This window comes from Mustela nivalis (genome assembly GCF_964662115.1).
Source record: "Mustela nivalis genome assembly, chromosome: 5".
Taxonomy (NCBI): Eukaryota; Metazoa; Chordata; class Mammalia; order Carnivora; family Mustelidae; genus Mustela; species Mustela nivalis.
In genome coordinates, this window is record NC_139024.1 from 16,769,396 (window position 1) to 16,791,128 (window position 21,733).

Below are 21,733 nucleotides of genomic sequence, written 5' to 3' on the forward strand. Positions count from 1 at the left end.
AGCAGAATTGTAGGAATTCAGAGTGGGAAGATTAATGAGTCATAGAGTGGCTCAGGAAAGTTGCCCCTAGGAGAAAGAGGAGGAATGTAAGAGTTTTTATGTATGATCTTGGTTAAGTTCATTAACCTCTCAGTTACTGCTTCCTCTTTTATAAAATTTGACAATTTAATGCATACAAAATGCCTCGCACACTCTAAAGCAAGACAGGTTTGTGATAGGGTCTTAGAGAATGAATAGTATCCACCTAAAAAGAATGTTTTAGATAGCAAGATAACCGTGTCATGTAAAAGAGACACATATTCCTTTTAAGACTTTAGGTTCAAAAAGATAAGAAAAAACGTCTCCAAGTAATAGCTGCAAATAATATTATTAATATATTAAGTACAGTTTTTTGTGGCAAATAACAACCATATTTTTTTTTCCTGCAAGGCAAGATAACTCCTTCAGCACATGAAACTTGGTGCAGACTGAAATCCTAAAGAGTTCCTTCTTCCACGAAAAGATTCTTTCTTAAAAGATTTTTTTAAAAAGTTTCAGGGGCACCTGGGTGGCTCAGTGAGTTAAAGCCTCTGCCTTTGGCTCAGGTCATGATCTCAGGGTCCTGGAATAGAGCCCCCGCATCAGGTTCTCTGTTCAGCGGGGAGCCTGTTTCCCTCTCACTCTCTGCCTCCCTCTCTGCCTACTGGTGATCTCTGTCTGTCAAATAAATAAATAAACTCTTTAAAAAAAAAAAAAAAGTGGCATAAAATACACAAATCTGCTTTTCCCTCTAAAACCATGTTTCTCCCTGGACCTTCCCTTATTCAAAAGTTACTTTAACTTACACTCTCCATCTTCTACAATAAAGAGTTATCATCACATCATTTCTCCAGTGGGACTTTCAGACAATTAAAATTAGGAGAAATTTAAGTTTTTCCTCATTTTTGTGTATTCAACCAAATATCCCATATCATGTCTTTTCCAAATATACTGATAGTTAAAGAAGGAAAGTTTCCTCCACAGCGTTTCAACACTTAACACTCACCAGAATCCTGATTACATTTACATGCACCATCTATTGCTGGAGTCTTTCCTAACATTAGCAGTTAGAGCACTAATTAAATACACTTGCAGACATAATAGTGCCCTTGACAAATAAAGTCACATCTAGTTCTGGTGAAAGCCTGGCAATAGAGTTTTCTGCTTAAAAACAGAAGGCATATTAGAATAATGAAAGTTTCCACTTTAGGCCAAATTAGATTATTCCAAAATAGAGGATGATTTCATGGCAATAAGAAAGAAATGGGCCTTGTGGAAAATTCCATTATTCATTCTTATCTACAAGAGTAACTGTCAGCCAAGCACCAAGCACCAGGAGGGAGAAACTGTATTCTGTTCACTTGTTTCTGTATTTACCATTCTGATAATGTAACACTGCAAGGCAGTGTGCTACCTACGTGGTAAACAGTGGTAAGCAAAACTATGACCCTGTCCTTCTGGAGTTCACAGTCTTCTCAAATATTTTTTGTCATAGGTTTTGGCTTTAATTTTCTCTTTCTGGATATTGCCTAATTCTGGTCTTGATAACCAAAGACGCTCAGGATGTGATACATCACAGCTGTTGGGCAGGAAGCAGAACCTCAAAAGGAAGCAATGGGCAAGGATGAGGGAGAGGCCGCTAGGCAAAACACGACACACACAGAGATGCAACCAAACTTCAGTTCAAGGCATATTCACTTCATATTGCTTTAGTAACAAATTCCCACAAACTTAGTAGTTTAAAACCACACAAATTATTATTTTTTATATTCTGGAGGTTAGACATCACAAAGATGTTGGCAGTGCTGCATTCCTTCAAGGCTCTACGGGACAATCTATTTCCTTACCTTTCCAGATTCTGGAGGCTGTCTTTATTCCGTGGATCCCGGTTCCTTCCTCCATCTTCAAAGTCCACAGCACAGCATCTTCAAATCTCTTTCTTTTTCTCACCTCTGCTTTGATTGTCATACATTCAAAATCTGACACTCCAACCTCCCTCTTACAAGGACCATTATAATGACATGGGTCCCACCTGGATAATCCGGCGTGATTTTCCCATCTTCCTATCTTTAACCTAACCGAATCTGCTAAGTCCCCTTTGCCACAGAAGAGAACATATTCACAGGTTCTGATGATCAGGAGGAGGACATCTGTGGGGGCCATTATTAAAATAGCCTACAATCCAAGGCAAAGGAAATAGAAAAAAAAAAAAAAAAAGTTTGCCCGTTTCGCACTTTGAGCCAACTAACCGCACACTGGCATTCTGCAAGTTTGTTTTCTACTTCAAGACAACCTCAATTATTCATTTTAATTAGCTTTCCTTTATAAAAATCGTGGCAGGAGGTCTCCCACTGGTATTTTTCTGAGGCCTTGGAACTCTCTAACACCAGTTTTCTTCACAAGCTAAACGAACTAAAACAACCAGGTCCACGGACCTCCCTCTTCAACTCTGGGAACTACTGCCACGAACACATACTTCAACAGGGTCAACCTCTCCTACCTCTCTGCAGACCTCAATTCGTGAATAGATTAATAGTTTATTGGACTGAGAATAGCTCTTCTAATTTCCTGCAGTGAGAAGCCACGGAGCAAGATTCAGCGAACTGACCCTGGTTTAATCCCTGCAGACATTATGTAGCACAAACTCCTCTTTGAGGCGGATTATAAATTCAGAACGAGCAAGGACTAATACTACGCGTCACGTTAGCGGTAAAAAAAGCCGCGGAGTAGTTTTTTCTCCCAGTGATGTCAGAGGCCAAAGGGCTTTCTACTTGAGAAGAGAGAAACAATTTGCTGTCCACGTTAGTTTAAAAATAAAGAGATTTTTGGGGTGCCTGGGTGGCTCAGTGGGTTAAGCCGCTGCCTTCGGCTCAGGTCATGATCTCAGGGTCCTGGGATCGAGTCCCACATCGGGCTCTCTGCTCAGCAGGGAGCCTGCTTCGTCCTCTCTCTCTCTCTGCCTGCCTCTCTGCCTGCTTGGGATCTCCGTCTGTCAAATAAATAAATAAAAATAATAAATTAATAAAGAGATTTTTGCTCCTGGCCACTATGGGGTAACAAGGAATAGATTTACACTCCTGCCTGAAAAATTCCTCTGCAAAACCAGTGAAACGCGTTTTCAGACGACGACAGGCAGGGGAGTGCTGGGGTCGCCACAGTTCACCCCAGCTGGCACGCTGGAGGCAGTTCCCAGAGGTACCGCAGGGAGGGTCCTCACTGCCTTCAGTCTCTCATTCCGAAACACAGTTATGAACGTACGTCAAATTAGGGCTTCACCTCCCACTAAACTCACACAAGTAAAAATACGATAAAACTACAGGAAAGGGCGGAGCAAACCCCAACTTCTCGCCTGGGGGCGAGATCTACGGCCCTGACGTCAACCTCGCGGAGACGCTCGCGAGAGTAGAGAGTGGGCGGGGCGAAGCGCCGGCTGGCGCGCGGGCGGTCTCCGTGAGGAAAACAGACGTTAATCTGCCGTTGGTCGGGCTGCTACGGACATGAGCCTCCTGGCTGGGGCTGAGAGGTCCTCTTCCCCCGAAGCCCGCAGTCTCACGACTCCCGGCGATGTCCCAGGAGACCCGGACCCACGCCACAGCCTGAAGCTCCGTGAGGAGACCGAGGCATCCCAGGTGATGGCGGAGCCGGGTGCGGGAAGCTTGGACGCGGTCGCGCTCCCACCGCCTCAGCTTCCAGAGGGGCGGGGAACCTTCCACGCCCCCACGGGCTGTGACCACCCAGCCCCGAGCCGAGGCGGTGGGGATTGCGGTTTCGAGGCGACCGAAGCGGGGCAGGCGGAGGCTCCGCCTCTCACGGAAGGCCCGGAAGCTGTGCCGGTGTCCGTGGCAACGGACAACAGCCTGAAAAATGGCTGTCGGAGCCGAGAGCCGCGCGGCCCCGGTGGGGAGAAGCCGGAGAGCTTCGGGTTTGAGGTCTTGGCAGCGGTGAAGGCCGAGGAGGTGGAGACCGAGAAGTGCACCGTTTCCTCGGTAGCAGTGGATGAGGAGGTGGTGGAGAAGGAAAGAGTGAAGGAGGAGGACGAGGAGCAAAAGATGGAAGTAGAGAAGCAAGTAGGTGAAGAAGGAGAAATGATGGAGGAAAACAGAGTGGGGGAGGAGGAGAAGGAAGAAGCGGGGCCCCGACCCTTGAATATGGATCTACGCATGAACCCCCTGGAAGCCATCCAGATGGAACTGGACACTGTGAATGCTCAGGCCGACAGGGCCTTTCAGCAACTGGAGCATAAATTTGGGCGAATGCGTCGGCACTACCTGGAGAGGAGAAACTACATCATTCAGAATATCCCGGGCTTCTGGGTCACCGCCTTTCGGAACCACCCCCAGTTGTCCCCCATGATTAGGGGCCAAGATGCAGAGATGCTAAGATACATAACCAATTTGGAGGTCAAGGAGCTGAGACACCCTAGAACTGGCTGCAAATTCAAGTTCTTCTTTCGAAGAAACCCTTACTTCAGAAATAAGCTTATTGTCAAAGAATACGAGGTCAGAGCCTCCGGCCGGGTGGTGTCTCTTTCCACTCCAATCATATGGCGCCGGGGCCATGAACCTCAGTCCTTCATTCGCCGGAACCAAGATGTCGTCTGCAGTTTCTTCACCTGGTTTTCAGACCACAGCCTTCCAGAGTCCGACAAGATTGCTGAGATTATCAAAGAGGATTTGTGGCCCAATCCACTGCAGTATTACCTGTTGCGTGAAGGAGTCCGCAGGGCCAGACGTCGCCCAATAAGAGAGCCAGTAGAGATCCCCAGGCCCTTTGGATTCCAGTCTGGTTAGTCTCTGCCTTTGGAAATACTGCGCAAGGTCCCCTACCACCTCTTGCTGGACCTGTGCTCGGACAACTGAAATGGGTACGCCACCCCCACCCCCACCCCCCGACATTTCTACAGCCTTTTTCCTCTGGACATTGTTTCCTCAACCTCAAAACTGAGACTTTGAAGGCCATGGTCCTCCCATTTCCACATGGCCTTCATGCCATTCTGCATTACTGTCACATGCTGCATGGTCATGATTCACATTACTCCTAGGCCAAGCACATGATGCTGTAAATTGCATTAGCTTTATCTGCACTGCATGGACCCTGTTTGTTCTCAGGGCCTTTGGTCTGGCTCTTAGCACCTGGAATTCTAGCTTTGCCTAGAAGCTCATTCTACCCACGTTGCTCTTTAGTACAGGCACGTAGCCTGTAGACAATTGTGGGACAGTGAGAGCAGCAGTGTGCCACTTAGTCTATGTGATTTATGTAATTCCATTGCTCTTGCACCTCTGGTCACCTCCTACTGCCTGCTACTGGCCTTGCCTACGCACCTTGGGCCCCTGCCTACCTTGCAGATAATTGTTGGCCCCACTGTCTGGTTTCTGGTAGACAAGAATCTCTAGAACTGCCGGGGGGGACCCAGGTTTCCTGCCAGCATACAAAGACCCTTCTATTCCTCCATCCAAAAGATCTAGATTTCCCCACCTCCCCTTCCCTCCATCTTCATGATGCAGAACACTACTAACTGTCAAGCTAGTGGTCAAAGTGACATGTTAAACCTTATTCTTATGGCCAGAGTAAGGATGGTGTCCATTCTAACTACCAGGCTTTCTTGGCCTCAGCTAGTAAATTCACACGAAACGTAGTGTGTACCTCTTGTGCCTCCTCTCCTTAATCCTGAACGCTATTAAATGCCAGGGTGGCAGTACACTTTCTCTCCGTCTCCTGTCTCTTAAAGAAAAAAAAAAAAAAAAAAAGATAGCTCAAAAGCATCTGCAAAAGCAGGCCTTTTAGTTTAATTTGGTTTTAGCTCTTCATTATTTCCAGGGGCAGGTTGTCCTGTAAAATAGACCCCTGGAGCTCTTATTTTCCTCTGCTCTCTTCCCCACTCCTTTAGCAACACCTAGAGGATTTAAAGGGAGACAGATCTAGATGAAATGAAAAATTATATCTAGTTGATAGTGGATGGAAGAACCAGAGATTTTGATGGGTTCCCTAAGCGGGGAAAACTGAGCAGATGACCACAGGGGAAAAATGAGCAAGATAAAAATTGGGCTAAGATTAAGATGAGCTGACAGAGCGTTCAAGGAAGAGGTTTTCTCTTTCAGTGGTAATGGGAGGAGAAATACTTTTTCTCAGGATTTCCATGGTGAATTGAGAGGGATTGGAGTGTGAAGTGTATTTCCTAGAGAAGAGGAAAGAAACAAAGCAACTTCTGGAGCTTTCTCTTGTTTTCATTTGATTTAATTTATGCAAAAGATTAATACTGTGTTTTTTGTTTTTCTCGTATTTAGTAAAATAACATTTTCTGTTTCTGCTTACTGGGAAAATTGAGTTGTATAGGTTTTCTTTTTGCTTTCAATTGGGAATACTTGGAAAAAATAACAGTTTTACTTTCCTGTAAGATACAGAGACTTAAATGAATATTAGAGTTTTTGACTAATTGTTTCTGTTAAAACTGTATCCTTAGAAATAGAATTTGAGTAATTTGATTTTGTCAGATTCTGAAGACTGGAGATTGTTGTCTTCATGGAAGAATAACCTACAAAAGATGTTTGGTTTGATTGTCTTGCTTAATAATTTATCCTGGTTATAACTTAGAAATTGATGCATCTTTTTTCCTAAATATAAATACTTGTGAGATTGCCCTGTTCAAATTGAAAGTGTACCATTGGCATATTTGTTTTTCCTTGTATGTGTCATAGTAAAATAAAAGCATGTTAAGCTGCTAGATTTCTTATTTTTCACCCTGCCCTAAACTTGCATGAAGAAATTGATTAAAATAACAACAGATTATAGAACTTTAAGTTCTAAAAATGGATACAACAGACATTATCCCAAAAGTAAGAAACTAGGGCACACTGCTTGTACTTTACAAGGTTGGGAGGGTGGTTTCTGGATTTAGCTTTAAAATGTTAACAGTTGCAAGTGAGTATTCATGATGTCACCTTTTTCCATATAGTTTGTACAACACCACCACTTCCTTCACTTCTTAAAGGCTCCATTTCTGTCTCTGTAAATGATAGTCTCAGGTCATTCAGACTTTTTTTATTCACTTGCACGTTTAATAAGCAAACCGTTTCTGTCATAAGTGATCAATTCTTTTATCCTCATACTTTCTTAGCTGTAAAAATTTGTTCATTTTCTTCAAACTTCCCCACCTTCTATTCCTGTCAAATTTTTCAGAGCCTCAGAGGTAACTCTTCTGTCTTACATTTTTTCTGTTCCCATTAGAGAAAATGAAATGTCTTCTCTAGTACTTGGTATATTTATAGGGACTTTTATTTTAGAAAATAGCGTATAGTTAACAGCGAATTCCACAAATATTTTTCTAGAATAAGGTGTTGTGTATCTTTGATTTACAAAAATGAAGCTCAGAACAGACACAGTACATGAAGCTCAAAAAAAATTTCTGTTATCAAATACACCATTTTGTGTATGTTAACATAGGCTCTAAATTTTAACAATTGGTCAGGCAACAGAAAAAATCAGAATCTAGCATTGCATCAAGTCAATTTAATGCTCACCACTTGAAGCATATTTTATTTTTGAAAAGTAGGGTAGCCTTGCAGTGCAGCCTTGCAGCAATTATTATTTTATATTGGTTATTAAGGATTATATGGGATAGTAAAGTGATGGCTGTCCTTGCTCTGGAGGAACTCATTGTCTCATTGAAGGGGTATTTTTTCCTTGAATGTTTCCTCTTCAGTAATATTCAAACCAGTCATGTACAAAAGAAAACTCAGGATTAACATGGCAAAAAGAAGTTGTCAGAGATGATCACGACTGTCCTTTCAGGGCTAATTTCCCCTTAATATATAATTGAAGTCCTAGACTGTGAATGTGATGGATATAATATTTATCTATTTACTATCTATATGGGAGATATTTTATTTGTGAGCAGTACTTTCTCCATGTTGTTTGAAGTGCTTTATTCAGTTCTGAAGGGCCACTTTAATACATTTTCTTTGGTCTCTGGGGTACTCAAGACTTACAGAAGAGTTTCTATTAGGCCACACTAAGAAAATGTCTATTTTTTGGCTTCACTTTTTCAGTATTTGCATTTCATGGTTTTTTTTGTTTTTTTGTTTTTTTGTTTTGTTTTGTTTTGTTTTGTTTTTTTGAGAACAGGTGAGGAAGAAATGGTTCTGTTAAAAGTAAAAAAGGCCACTTAAGTAAGCTGCTAATTTTCATAAATACCCAAATGTCTTATTAGTGGCCTTAAGAGATAGAGAAGACACATTAGCTTTATTTTATTTATCTATTTATTCAAAGATTTTATTAAGTAATATCTGCACCCAACATGAGGCTTGAACTCAAAACTCTGAGATCAAGACTCACATGCTCTAATTTGACTGAGCTAGCCGGGTACCTGGACACACTAGCTTTTAAACGGGGATTACATCAGTTTTCCGACCTATTACCTAGCACATTAGCCAAAAGAAAAACCTTTTCTGAGCCTTGGTTTCCTTGTCCATAATGCAGGGATGTTAATACCTATATTGTAAGCCAATATTCTCCCAGGATGTATTTGGAGAATGCCATTATAAGGTTGTAGAAAGCATTTGGGAGTTTACTATGTGCCAGGCACTGTGTTAAAAGATTCCAAGTATTGACATAGTTAATACAGGTTAGAGTGTGAAAAATGCCAAGCACAATGCCTGGCATTTCATATGTAAGAAATAGTAATTTCCATTTACCTTCCTCTCCATTTTAATTTCTCATTTATATCCAGACAGTTGTCTAGCCTAATTTTTCTTAAACCCAGCTGACCATTATAAATAGCTGGGGAGTGGGGCACCTGCGTGGTTCAGTCAGTTAAGCATCTGACTCTTGGTTTCGGCTCAGGTCGTGCTCACAGGGTCCTGAGATCAGGCCCTGTATTGGGCTCTGCGCTCAGCACAGAGTCTACTTGTCTCTCTTCCTCTGCTCTTCTCCCTGCCCGCTATGTCTCTCTCTCTCATAAGTAATATCTTAAAAAAAAAAAAAAAAAAAAAAAAGCTAGGGAGCTTTGAAAAAATTCTGATACCTAGGCTCTACCCTCAAACCAGTTAAATTAGATACAAAGGTACAGACAGATTTGAAAACCTTTTTTGGACTCCTCATGTGAGGGAATATTAACTCCCTTCCCAGTTTTATTAGATTTTCTCAGAAACATATTGCCTTACAATACCCAGCTATTGCAAAGGACCTGGCATATAGTAGGCTCTCAGCACATCTCCGTATTTTGACCCTTGTATTCTTGCAGAATGTAATTAGCCTGGCTCCACAAAGGAGTTAAATACTTGAAGATCATCATCCTGTCCTTCACCTCAACGGCTCTCCACCTCCTCCACCATCACCACTACCACCAACCTGGGTATATATAAATTCCTTCAATGTTCCTTATCCATTGTGCATGCTAATAAACAAGATTCATAATTCATTATAATAATAATGAATTCATTATTCATTCAGGTGTTTTTCCTGAAGTCAGCTGCCCTGTACTGAGCAAAGTAACATCCAGACAACAAAATAGAATGAGATTCTTATCACCTATATTTTACATAGTTTGTTTCTTTAAGTGGATCTTGGGAGAACATTAACTTTTGGAGCAGCAATATTATCCCTTTCATTCCTAATAAGACTAAATTTTACCAAAGTGATGGGGCCCCTAGGTGGCTGAGTGGGTTAAGCCTCTGCCTTTGACTCAGGTCCTGATCTCGGGGTCCTGGGATTGAGCTCCACATCAGGCTCTCTGTTCAGGAGAGAGCATGCTGCCCCTCTCTAGTCCTGTCTCTCTGCCTACTTGGGATCTCTGTCTGTCAAATAAATAAATAAAATCTTTAAAATAATTTACCAAAGTGAATGCTTTAAAAAGTATTCATGTACTACTGAGTTAGGCTTCTTCATATTATACTTCATTGAAGTTTGTGTCCAACACTTAACATGTATTTATATTAATTTTTATTAAATTAGGCTAATTCTTTTAACCTATTCGTGCTTGGAGGATCGTTAATTATTCCTAATGAGTAATTTTACTCCCTAATTTCATTTGCAAACCTAATGTCATTTGCAAATCTTGTCTGTAGCCAGGTCATTGTTGTCTCCCAGGCAGCTTCCTTTCAGAGTAACAACATCTTTAGGATCTTACTATAAACTATGGATCCACATATTCCCCCCCCCCCCACCCCCAGTTTAACTTTGTCCTAGGGCATCAGCAAACAAACTTATACATAGAAACTTATTTTAAGATTCATGTACTCCTCTACAAAATTCTAGAAATATGGGTCTTCTTATTAAGGCTTGATTTCAGCACACATTTCTTCAGGCTGAAGTCCACTAATCAAGCAGAGGTTTGTATTGCAGAATCAGCCACGGCAACTGATTCATACACGTAAGACATGAGTGTCTTCGGAAATAGTAACCTCATTTCCGAGTCTTCATTTCTTTATGCTTCAAACTCTGATTCCAGAATTTATGGTGGCTTAGTATTGGTAAAAGAGTGTGTTCTCCACTTGCTTTTTTGTCCATATACATAGTTTGAATCTATTTGCATTTTCTTGATCACACTGATGATAGTGGCTAACATTGAGTGATAAATATTTAATCCCTACCACCTCAGTGTTCTTTGTGCAGTATCCCTCTCTCTTTGCTCATTTAAGTGATCAAAGATGTTACCTAAAAATAGATAAGAACATCTATTGTTTTTGGAATTTGTCATTGTTCTCTTTATTAATGTATTTTCTTTATTAAAGTATGATTTATATACGGTACAAGAATGTTCATAATAGTTTTATTCATAACAGTTCAGAGCTAGAATCAAACCAGTTTCCACCAAAGGTGAATGAATAAATCATGGTGTATTCATAACAACGGAACATGACTCAGCAACAACAAGGAACAAACTACTGATCATGCAATATCATGGGTGCATCTCAAAAACATTTTTAAGTGAAAGATGCCAGATAAGACAGTACATACTGGGGGTACCTGGGTGGCCCAGTCAGTTAAACATACGATTCTTGATTTTGGCTCAGGTTATGGTCTCAGAGTACTGAGATCAAGTCCTATACTGAGCACTGAGCTCAGTGTGGAGTCTGCTTAAAATTCTCTCCCTCTGCCTCCCACCTCGCTGTGCATGCTCTCTCTTTCTAAATAAATAAATTTTAAAAAGAGAGTGCATACTATATAATTCCATATATGTGAAGTTCAGTAGCATGGAAAGCTTACCCATGGTGATAGAAATCTAAAGAGTGGTTGCCTTAGGGTTAGTAGAGTAACTGGGAAGAAGCATGAGCAAACTGCCAAGAGTGATAGTAACACACCATGTTTTCTTTGTTTATTTAATTTTTTAAATTAACATATAATGTGTTATTAGCCCCAGAGATACAGGTCTGTGAGTCGCCAGTTTTACACACTTTGCAGCACTCATCATAGCACATACCCTCCCCAATGTCCAATACCCCATGACCCTCTGCCTCCCCCCCGCCCCCAGCAACCCTCAGTTTGTTTTGTGAGAAAGAGTCTCTTATGATTTGTCTCCCACCCCATCCCATCTTGTTTCATTTATTCTTTTCCTACCCCCCCAACCCCCACCCCCCGCATGTTGCATCTCCACTTCCTCATATCAGGGAGATCATATGATAGTTGTCTTTCTCCGATTGACTTATTTCGCTAAGCATGATACCCTCTAGTTCCATCCACGTTGTTGCAAATGGCAAGATTTCATTTCTTTTGATGGCTGCATAGTATTCCATTGTATATATATACCACATCTTCTTGATCCATTCATCTTTTGTTGGATATCTGGGTTCTTTCAAGTTTGGCTATCGTGGACATTGCTGCTATAAACATTCATATGCACATGCCCCTCCAGATCACTACATTTGTATCTTTAGGGTAAATACCCAGTAGTGCAATTGCTGGGTCATAGGGTAACTCTCTTTTCAACTTTTTGAGGAACTGCCATGCTGCTTTTCAGAGTGGTTGCACCAGCTTGCATTCCCACCAACAGTGTAGGAGGGTTCCCCATTCTCTGCATCCTCGCCAGCATCTGTCATTTCCTGACTTGTTAATTTTAGCCATTCTGACTGGTGTGAGGTGTATCGCATTGTGGTTTTGATTTGTATCTTCCTGATGCTGAGTGATATGGAGCACTTTTTCATGTGTCTGTTGGCCATCTGAATGTCTTCTTTGCAGAAATGTCTATTCATATCCTCTGCCCATTTCTGATGAGGGAGCAGGAGGCTGGCTGAGGACAGAGCAAGAGCTGGCACCTTGCACCCCCTCTCCACCTGCCCCCCTCCATATGTGTAGCATTCCTCAGGCACCCCTGACCGCCATAAAATGATAAATAGTTAACTTGCAGGAATCACAATCCTACAGAACAGGAATCTCCCTTGCTCTACAGATGTCCTAGAGATCTAAACAGGGAGGTTACCTTATCAATAGCACAAATTTCCAGAGGCAAATAACTCTCAGTTCCTGAAGCCCTAATGTCTCCCTCCCCACCATAAACTGGAGGAGGCTGAGGTAGAGGGGAATGTAAATGATAGCAGGATCATAATACCCCACCAAGAATCTCCCAACTATCTTGATGTTAATGCCTGACCTAAAGACGACATTGATCAAGCCATAAGGGCAAGGTCTCCCCCCCGGCACCTTGTAGGCCCTCCTTAACATGTGAAAACTCTGTTGAAACCTCTCACCCCTTTACCACCACCACCCCAAACGCAAGGTATATAATAACATGCCTACCCTCACAACCCCAGGCAGCCGCATCTCCACCTGCCCACGGGTCCTGTCCCCATGCTCTAATAAACCACCTTTTGCACCAGCGACGTCTTAAGAATTCTTTCTTTAGCCGTTGGCTCCGAACCGAACCTCACCCCACCGAACCTGACTTAAGTTCTGGGACTTCATCAATTTCTTGATTGGATTATTTGTTCTCTGGGTGTTGAGTTTGATAAGTTCTTTATAGATTTTGGATACTAGCCCCTTGTCTAATATGTCATTTGCAAATATCTTTTCCCATTCTGTCAGTTGTCTTTTGGTTTTGTTAACTATTTCCTTTGCTGTGCAAAAGCTTTTGATCTTGATGAAATCCCAATAGTTCATTTTTGCCCTTGCTTCCCTTGCCTTTGGCGATGTTCCTAGGAAGAAGTTGCTGCAGCTGAGGTCTAAGAGGTTGCTGCCTGTGTTCTCCTCAAGGATTTTGATGGATTCCTTTCTCACATTGAGGTCCTTCATCCATTTTGAGTCTATTTTCGTGTGTGGTGTAAGGAAATGGTCCAGTTTCATTTTTCTGCATGTGGCTGTCCAATTTTCCTAACACCATTTGGTGAAGAAACTATCTTTTTTCCATTGGATATTCTTTCCTGCTTTGTGGAAAATTAGTTGACATAGAGTTGAGGATCTATTTCTGGGCTCTCTATTCTGTTCCATTGATCTATGTGTTTGTTTTTGTGCCAGTACCATACTGTCTTGATGATGACAGCTTTGTAACAGAGCTTGAAGTCCGGAATTGTGATGCCACCCACTTTGACTTTCTTTTTCAATATCTCTTTGGCTATTCGAGGTCTTTTCTGGTTCCATATAAATTTTAGGGTTATTTGTTCCATTTCTTTGAAAAAAAATGGATGGTATTTTGATAGAAATTGCATTAAATATGTAGATTGCTTTAGGTAGCATAGACATTTTCACAATATTTGTTCTTCCAATCCAGGAGCATGGAACATTTTTCCATTTCTTTGTGTCTTCCTCAATTTCTTTCATGAGTACTTTATAGTTTTCTGAGTATAGATTCTTTGCCTCTAGGTATCTTATGGTTTTGGGTGCAATTGTAAATGGGATTTACTCCTTAATTTTTCTTTCTTCTGTCTTGTTTTTGGTGTAGAGAAATGCAACTGATTTCTGTGCATTGATTTTATATCCTGACACTTTACTGAATTTCTGTACAAGTTCTAGCAGATCTGGAGTGGAGTCTTTTGGGTTTTCCACATATAGTATCATATCATCCGCAAAGGGTGATAGTTTGACTTCTTCTTTGCTGATTTGGATGCCTTTAATTTCTTTTTGTTGTCTGTTTGCTGAGGCTAGGACTTCTAGTACTATGTTGAATAGCTGTGTTGATAATGAACATCCCTGCTGTGTTCCTGACCTTAGCAGAAAAGCTCTCAGTTTTTCTCCATGGAGAATGATATTTGTGGAGGGCTTTTCATAGATGGCTTTGATGATATTGAGGTATGTACCCTCTATCCCTACACTTTGTAGAGTTTCGATCAGGAAAGTATGCTGCACTTTGTCAAATGCTTTTTCAGTATCTATTAAGAGTATCATATGGTCTTGTTCTTTCTTTTATTAATGTATTGTATCACATTGATTGATTTGCGGATGTTGAACCAACCTTGCAGCCCTGGAAAAAATCCCACTTGGTCGTGGTGAATAACCCTTTTAATGTACTGTTGAATCCTATTGGCTAGTATTTCGGTGAGAATTTTTGCATCTGTGTTTATCAAGGATATTGGTCTGTAATTTTCTTTTTTGATGGGATCCTTGTCTGGTTTTAGGATCAAGGTAATGCTGGCCTCATAAAATGAGTTTGGAAGTTTTCCTTCCATTTCTATTTTTTAGAACAGTTTCAGGAGAATAGGAATTAATTCTTCTTTTAATGTTTGGTAGAATTCCCCTGGGAAGCCATCTGGCCCTGGGCTCTTGTTTGTTTGGAGATTTTTGATGACTGCTTCAATCTTACTTTATGGGTCTGTTCAGGTTTTCTATTTCTTCCTGGTTTAGTTGTGGTAGTTTATATGTCTCTAGGAATGCATCCATTTCTAACACACCAGATTTTGATAACATGGATGTATCCATTTGTCGAAACTTGTCAAGTTGTATAATTAAGATTCATTCATTTTAGTGTATGTAAAATGTAACAATAAATAATAGATTTTAAAATATTGTCATCAGTTCAAAAATTGGAATTGCATTTGTCCATTTCTACTATTTTGACTTTTTTTCTGTGCTTAAATAAAAGTTGCTAACTCTGGGGCACCTGGGTGGCTCAGATGCTAAAGCATTTGCCTTTGGCTCAGGTCATGATCTCCAGGTCCTAGGATGAGCCCCGAGTGGTGGAGGGAGTTTGGCGGTATGGGGGGGGGCAGTCCCTGCTCAGTGAGGAGTCTGCTTCTCCCTCTACCTCTCCCCTCTGCTTATGCTCTCTCTCTCAAGTGAATAAATAGAATCTTAAAAAAAAAAAAAAAAGTCGCTGACTCTACTTGTGTGATTTAATTTGCAAGTTCTTCTTATTGCTGTATAATTTCATTTTTAATCTCAATTTTGGAATTACTTTTTTTCTTTTGTTACTTTTCTCCTTCCATTCCAGGCAAAAGTTGATCTCTCTGGAGATTTCCTTAATTTACAAACTAAGTGGCTCTGTTATCATTGCATCACTGAAGATGTTTGAGTCTGCCAGGGACATACTGACCTATAAGTAGTACGGACATACTTATCCAACAATCTCCCTGTGTTTCCCTTTTCGTTTCTGCACATTCAGATGCCTACAAGATGATTCTCTGATGTTCTTGGACCTTCTCTCCAACTCTTCAGCTTCAACCTACTACTCTTCATTACCCTAATACAGTAGATTGCAAAGGGTGGTCCCCAAACCAGCAGCATAGGGTTCACCTGAATCTTTTTAGAAATGCAAATTTGAGAACTCCACTCTGTCCTGTACAATCAAACTCGAGGTGGAATCTAGCAACTGCATTTTAACCAGCCTCCAGGTGATTGTGATGCATGCTAATGTTTGGGGGTCACTGCCCTAAACCCTATTGCTGCTCCTGCTTCATTTCTTAGTTTCCTGAATGTGGTTTTCATTATAAACACACGATATATACCTATATTCTTAATCACATTTGAGTTCACTGCCCCATGGAGTCACAATTTAAACCTTGGATGTCTAATTCTGCTCCAAGTGCACATCTTTGTCTTCAAAATCTTCTCAGAGGGGGCGCCTGGGTGGCTCAGTGGGTTACCACTGCCTTCGGCTCAGGTTATGATCCCAGGATCCTGGGATCGAGTCCCGCATCGGGCTCTCTGCTCAGCTGGGAGCCTGCTTCCTCCTCTCTCTCTCTGCCTGCCTCTCTGTCTACTTGTGATCTCTCTCTGTCAAATAAATAAATAAATTCTTTAAAAAAAAATCTTCTCAGAGGATGGTTAAAAATATCAGGAATTTCCATGTATGCTCTCATTTTATGTTTGTAATCCTTTAGTCTTTGTATCGCTATCCCCGTGTGATGCAGAAATAGTGATGAGGGAACAGAAGGCTGGCTGTGGACAAAGGAAAAGCTGACACCTGGCAAACTCCCCCACCTCCACTCCTGGGTGGGACATATTTGACATTCTTTAGGAATCTCCCAACTATCTTAATGTTAATACCTTGCTAGAGGGAGAAATCTTGACAATGGCAAGGCCTCTGGTACCTGATATCTTGTAGGTGCTCTTTAGCATATGAAAGTCCCATTGAAACCTCCCTTTTTCCTTACCTCCCCTAACCCCATCATGCAGAACCTGCCAACCCTCACAACCCCGGAGCAGCAGCTCTTTCTGCCCAAGGGTTCTGTCCCTGTGCTTTAATAAACACCATTTTGCACCAAAGATGCCTCAAGAATTCTTTCTTGGTCATTGGCTCTGGACTCCACCCCACTGAACCTCACCTATATTCTAAAATTTCAATAGCGGTTTAAATAACTGAAGTATATTAGATGTAAGTAACACAGGCTCTATTCAAGCAGGGTTTCTTATTTCAAGCTAGAGCACATCTCACTACATTGCAGCAACCTATAATTTTGGCACTAAAACATATGTAAAATACTAATTAAGTATAAATTTATAAGCCTTAAAGTTATTCCCAATCTATTCATGAATGGCTTTAAAAAGGGATGTATTTATCTTGCTCTATCAGATTACAATTACTTTCTGTATTTAAAAACGCAATTCTTGATATTTGCTGTCTGAATTAAACTGCTTGGTTTTACTCTTCTTCAGAAAAAGAGGATCAGCTGGGCGCTTGGGTACCCCACTCAGTGAGATGTCTACCTTCAGATGGGTCATGATCCCAGAATCCTGGTGTGGGGCTCTCTGCTCAAGCTGGGAGTCTGCTTGTCCCTATCCCTCCACCACTCCCTGTGCACGCTCCCACTCGTGCACACACCCATGCTCTTTCTCCCTCTCTCAAATAAAATCTTTTAAAAAAAGGAACAGAATTAGCTAAAGTAGTTCAAATGTTTTAATATCCTGGAATTTGGCTGCTGAAATGGCATAGAACTGTCAGTATTACTGTGAAATGTAGAGAATGTGTATTTGTTGAGATTTGAGTCGATTGGGTGATTACTTATAACAGCACTTAATACTTAATTGTCATCCTCTTCACCAAGTTCTAACTTCTCTTAGCACAGTAAAGAGTTGTGTTGAGATGGGTCTAGCATATGGTAAACTAGGTGCTGTTGAAGTCAGACTACTTCCTCCCTCTAGTGACCAGGAATGAGAATACCTTATCATTCACACGCATTTAGGAACTGTTTATCAGTGTATATGTGGACTTCCTTCTGCGTGTTTGCGAAATATGCCAGTTATTTTGTTTATTACAATGAATGTAGTATGAATGTAGAATGAAGTCCCTATGGGACTTACTTAAAAACAAGTCCTGGAAACCAGCCTCAGGTAACAAAGCTCAAATACAAGGGTGGGTCAGGCCAGGTGGAGACATCTGATCAGTGGGGGGTTGCATACGGTCTCCCTAGCTACCAAGGAGTATGGGCCCTGCCCTTTGGGAGTCTTTTGAGTGCCAATCCTAACCAAAGTGATAGGCTGGGTCAAATGTCTACTATAGGGTAAATTGTAATTCAATTGGTCACCTAGCATCACTGTGCAGCTTTCTCTGTGTGTTACAATTTCATTGGCCTCCTGTGTGTGGCCAGGCCCAACCGCATGGCCTTTGCCCTTAAAAGCCAGTCCATAAAGGAGAGCGAGGTCGCCCTCTCTGTAAGAAGCACAGCCCTGGCTGGTCAGTTTGATTCTTGATGCTTGGCATGAAATAAAGATTTGCTTTACCTTCCCTTTTATATCAGTCTCGCTCCTTTAATCAGGGACCCATTATTGGGGCATAACAGGTACCAAAGCCAGACCCACCCTTGACTCTTGCCTACAAAAATTCAATTAGAGGGGTGCCTGGGTGGCTCAGTCGGTTAAGCCTCTGCCTTCAGCTCAGGTTGTGATCCTGGGGTCATGGGATCAAGCCCCGCTTCGGGCTCCCTGCTCAGGATGGAGCCTGCTTCCCCCTTTCTCTCTGCCAGCCTCTCTGCCTTCTTGTGTTCTCTCTCTCTGTCAAATAAATAAAATCTTAAAATAAAAAAGACTAGCAACTTCTTTGAATGTGAAGGAAGCTGTTCTTCAGCCACTGTTTTCCCAAAAAGCAGGACAGTTTTCTGTTGGGAAGAGCAATTTTGCCTGGCCCTTGACACACAGGGTCTGTCTGCTAAAGATGCCTTTGTCTTGTCTGAGGAAGAGACACATTTCCATAGAATGCTTCTGTTGCTGCTCAACTTAATTCTGGGCTTTAGAGCCCTGGAGAGGGGACTCAGTCCTAGGGACACAACTCCTTCCATATGTTAAGGGTCATTTAAGAGAAATTGTTTGAAAATTCTCTATCTTTTCACTGTTATGGTCCATGAAATGGACCATGTTTCATGGACCATGAAACTTTTAAAGAAAAGGAGGAAAAAAAGAAAGATGGAGATGGGGGTGAGGGAGAAGGAAAGCAACATCAGGAAAGCAACTTACAAAGAAGGTTCACCTACGTTACATTATGGGCCCATTTCTGTGAGCAGTGAATAAAAACAGGTTAGGTGATCTTACAACCCCCCCCCCCTTTTTTAAGTAGGCTATATACAACATAGGGCTCAAACTCACAACCCCAAGATCAAAAGTTGCATGCACCACTGACTGAGCCAGCCAGGTGCCCTTTATGATTCCCATTTTATAAAATGTGGAAATTGAGATTAAAAATTAAACCACTTGTCCAAATTTCCGTTGCTCATGAAGGCAGAGATAGAAATGCAGCCCATGTCTTTTGCCCTCCTCCAATAAGATGATCTACACAATACCAATAAAGAAATAATAAAGGAACAAAGAGAATGTTACATCTGATGGACTGAAAACTGTTGACTCACAGCATTGAATCCAAGATCATGAATTCCTGTATCTCATTTTAGTAACTGGGCACTTCTCCAATAATTGTTAGTATCTTTCTGGGTGGACAGAGGGGAATAGGTTGATAATATTTAACATTAAATTGGGATAGTCATATGATAGTCATAAATAAGTCATATGGTCTTATTTCTAAGAAAGTGCTTTGAATTTTATATGTTGTGCAGAATTGCTGACAATATAATGAATGTGCAGGTTCTTGAGTCAGATTATCTGGGTTCAGATTATGGCTCTATCACTGTTGTGTGACAGTGGATAAACCACTCAGTTCTTTGGTTGAATTCCTTCTGAGGTGTGTAAAATGGAGGTCATAATATTGTTACTTCACAGGGCTGTTTTGAGGATTAAATAAGATTACACATTTAGAAGACAATAAGTGTAGTGAATATATATCCAGAAACCCTATCATTTTGAAAAAGACAAACTTGTTCAAGATTAACAACAGTGGGTATTTCCTAAATCTTCCAGTATTTACTATACACTTTAATAAAGTCATTCCTATTTGACTGTATTAATTTGTTTGAACTTTTGTTACAGTCCTAGTCTTGTGGCAAATGAAAATAACCTCTTAGATTTTCATGGCATTTCCTGCTAATATTTTTCCATATGGTCATATTACTGATACATCTTTTTCTCTGTAGTGAGGCTTATTGTCAGTTGCCAGCAGAACAGGCTTTGTTGTGTACCAAAAATCCTATATTCTAATATGCAAATAAAATGATTCATACCTGTAATATATATCCACTGAACTCAAAATACTAGCATACTCATTCACTTTGGTAAAACCTATAAAATTTTTCATTTAATCAAATAATGAAATTCATTACAATCTTCAATGAGATAGTCACTGGGCTATCCTGCAGTAGATGCCAAGGAAGAAGTCACTGTGCAGCCATCCTTGTCTAGCTGGGATGAGGAGACCCATCTGCACAAAACCACCAAGAAGGTTAAAGATAAAAGATAAGTTCTAATTTGCATGGCGAAGTCATAAGAGTTATGGAAATTTAGAGGACTATAAGAATGGTAAGGTGAGGGGCACCTGGGTGGCTCAGTGGGTTAAAGCCTCTAACTTCAGCTCAGGTCATGGTCCCAGGGTCCTGGGATCGAGCCCCACATCAGGCTCCCTGCTTAGCAGGGAGCCTGCTTCCTCCTCTCTCTCTCTCTGCCTGCCTCTGTGCCTACTTGTAATCTGTCAAACAAATAAATAAAATAAAAATAAAGAATGGTAAGGTGATAAGGAAAGGTTATACATAGGAGATGAGAAGAGGCAGTTTGGCAATTAATATCTCACCATGAGTGAGTTAACTTCTCTGTGATTCCTGGGTCCTTGTTTATGAAATTAAATGAATTAAAATGCCTAGTGCAATCTACATGAGGTAGGATTGAATGGAGTTTCAAGAATGGGCAGATTGTCATTAATGGAAAATGATTCCATTGACAGGAATAATCAAAGCTAGGCATGGGGATGTTTCAAGTAGTGGAGATAAAAGTCTATTAAACAGTTTGATACATGCAAAGTACCATCCATCTTTTTCAAAGAAATGGAACAAATAATTCTAAAATTTATATGGAACCAGAAAAGACCTCAAATAGCCAAAGGGATATTGAAAAAGAAAGCCAACGTTGGTGGCATCACAATTCCGGACTTCAAGCTCTATTACAAAGCTGTCATCATCAAGACAGCATGGTACTGGCACAAAACAGACACATAGATCAATGGAACAGAATAGAGAGCCCAGAAATAGACCCTCAACTCTATGGTCAACTAATCTTTGACAAAGCAGGAAAGAATGTCCAATGGAAAAAAGACAGCCTCTTCAATAAATGGTGCTGGGAAAATTGGACAGCCACATGCAGAAAAATGAAATTGGACCATTTCCTTACACCACACACAAAAATAGACTCAAAGTGGATGAAGGACCTCAATGTGCGAAAGGAATCCATCAAAATCCTTGAGGAGAACACAGTCAGCAACCTCTTCGACCTCTGCCACAGCAACATCTTCCTAGGAACAACGCCAAAGGCAAGGGAAGCAAGGGCAAAAATTAACTATTGGGATTTCATCAAGATCAAAAGCTTTTGCACAGCAAAGGAAACAGTTAACAAAATCAAAAGACAACTGACAGAATGGGAGAAGATATTTTTAAACGACATATCAGATAAAGGACTAGTGTCCAGAATCTATAAAGAACTTAGCAAACTCAACACCCAAAGAACAAATAATCCAATCAAGAAATGGGCAGAGGTCATGAAGAGACATTTCTGCAAAGAAGACATCCAGATGGCCAACAGACACATGAAAAAGTGCTCCATATCACTCGGCATCAGGGAAATACAAATCAAAACCACAATGAGATATCACCTCACACCAGTCAGAATGGCTAAAATCAACAAGTCAGGAAATGACAGATGCTGGCGAGGATGCGGAGAAAGGGGAACCTGTTGGTGGGAATGCAAGCTGGTGCAGCCACTCTGGAAA

At 41.1% G+C, this 21,733-nt stretch overlaps 1 protein-coding gene and 1 long non-coding RNA gene across 2 annotated transcripts in view; one reads left to right on the forward strand and one right to left on the reverse strand.

The window, feature by feature from the left end:
• Positions 1 to 2,916, reverse strand: part of LOC309864527 — a 60,999-nt gene extending 58,083 nt beyond the window's left edge. The window contains exon 1 of the long non-coding RNA XR_014311591.1: positions 1,866 to 2,916. This is a non-coding gene — a long non-coding RNA (uncharacterized lncRNA). The remainder of the gene's footprint in view (positions 1 to 1,865) is intronic.
• A 498-nt stretch (positions 2,917 to 3,414) lies between these two features.
• Positions 3,415 to 6,737, forward strand: TSPYL1 (TSPY like 1). Its single transcript, XM_082730121.1, has one exon. It carries the CDS (start codon positions 3,516 to 3,518, stop codon positions 4,806 to 4,808), a length of 1,293 nt encoding a protein of 430 aa, XP_082586247.1. The 5' UTR covers positions 3,415 to 3,515; the 3' UTR covers positions 4,809 to 6,737.
• The last annotated feature ends 14,996 nt before the right edge of the window (positions 6,738 to 21,733 follow it).

Coding starts and splice junctions, on each gene's coding strand:
- TSPYL1 (XM_082730121.1), top strand. CDS start 3,516: ATGAGCCTCCTGGCTGGGGCTGAGAGGTCCTCTTCCCCCGAAGCCCGC.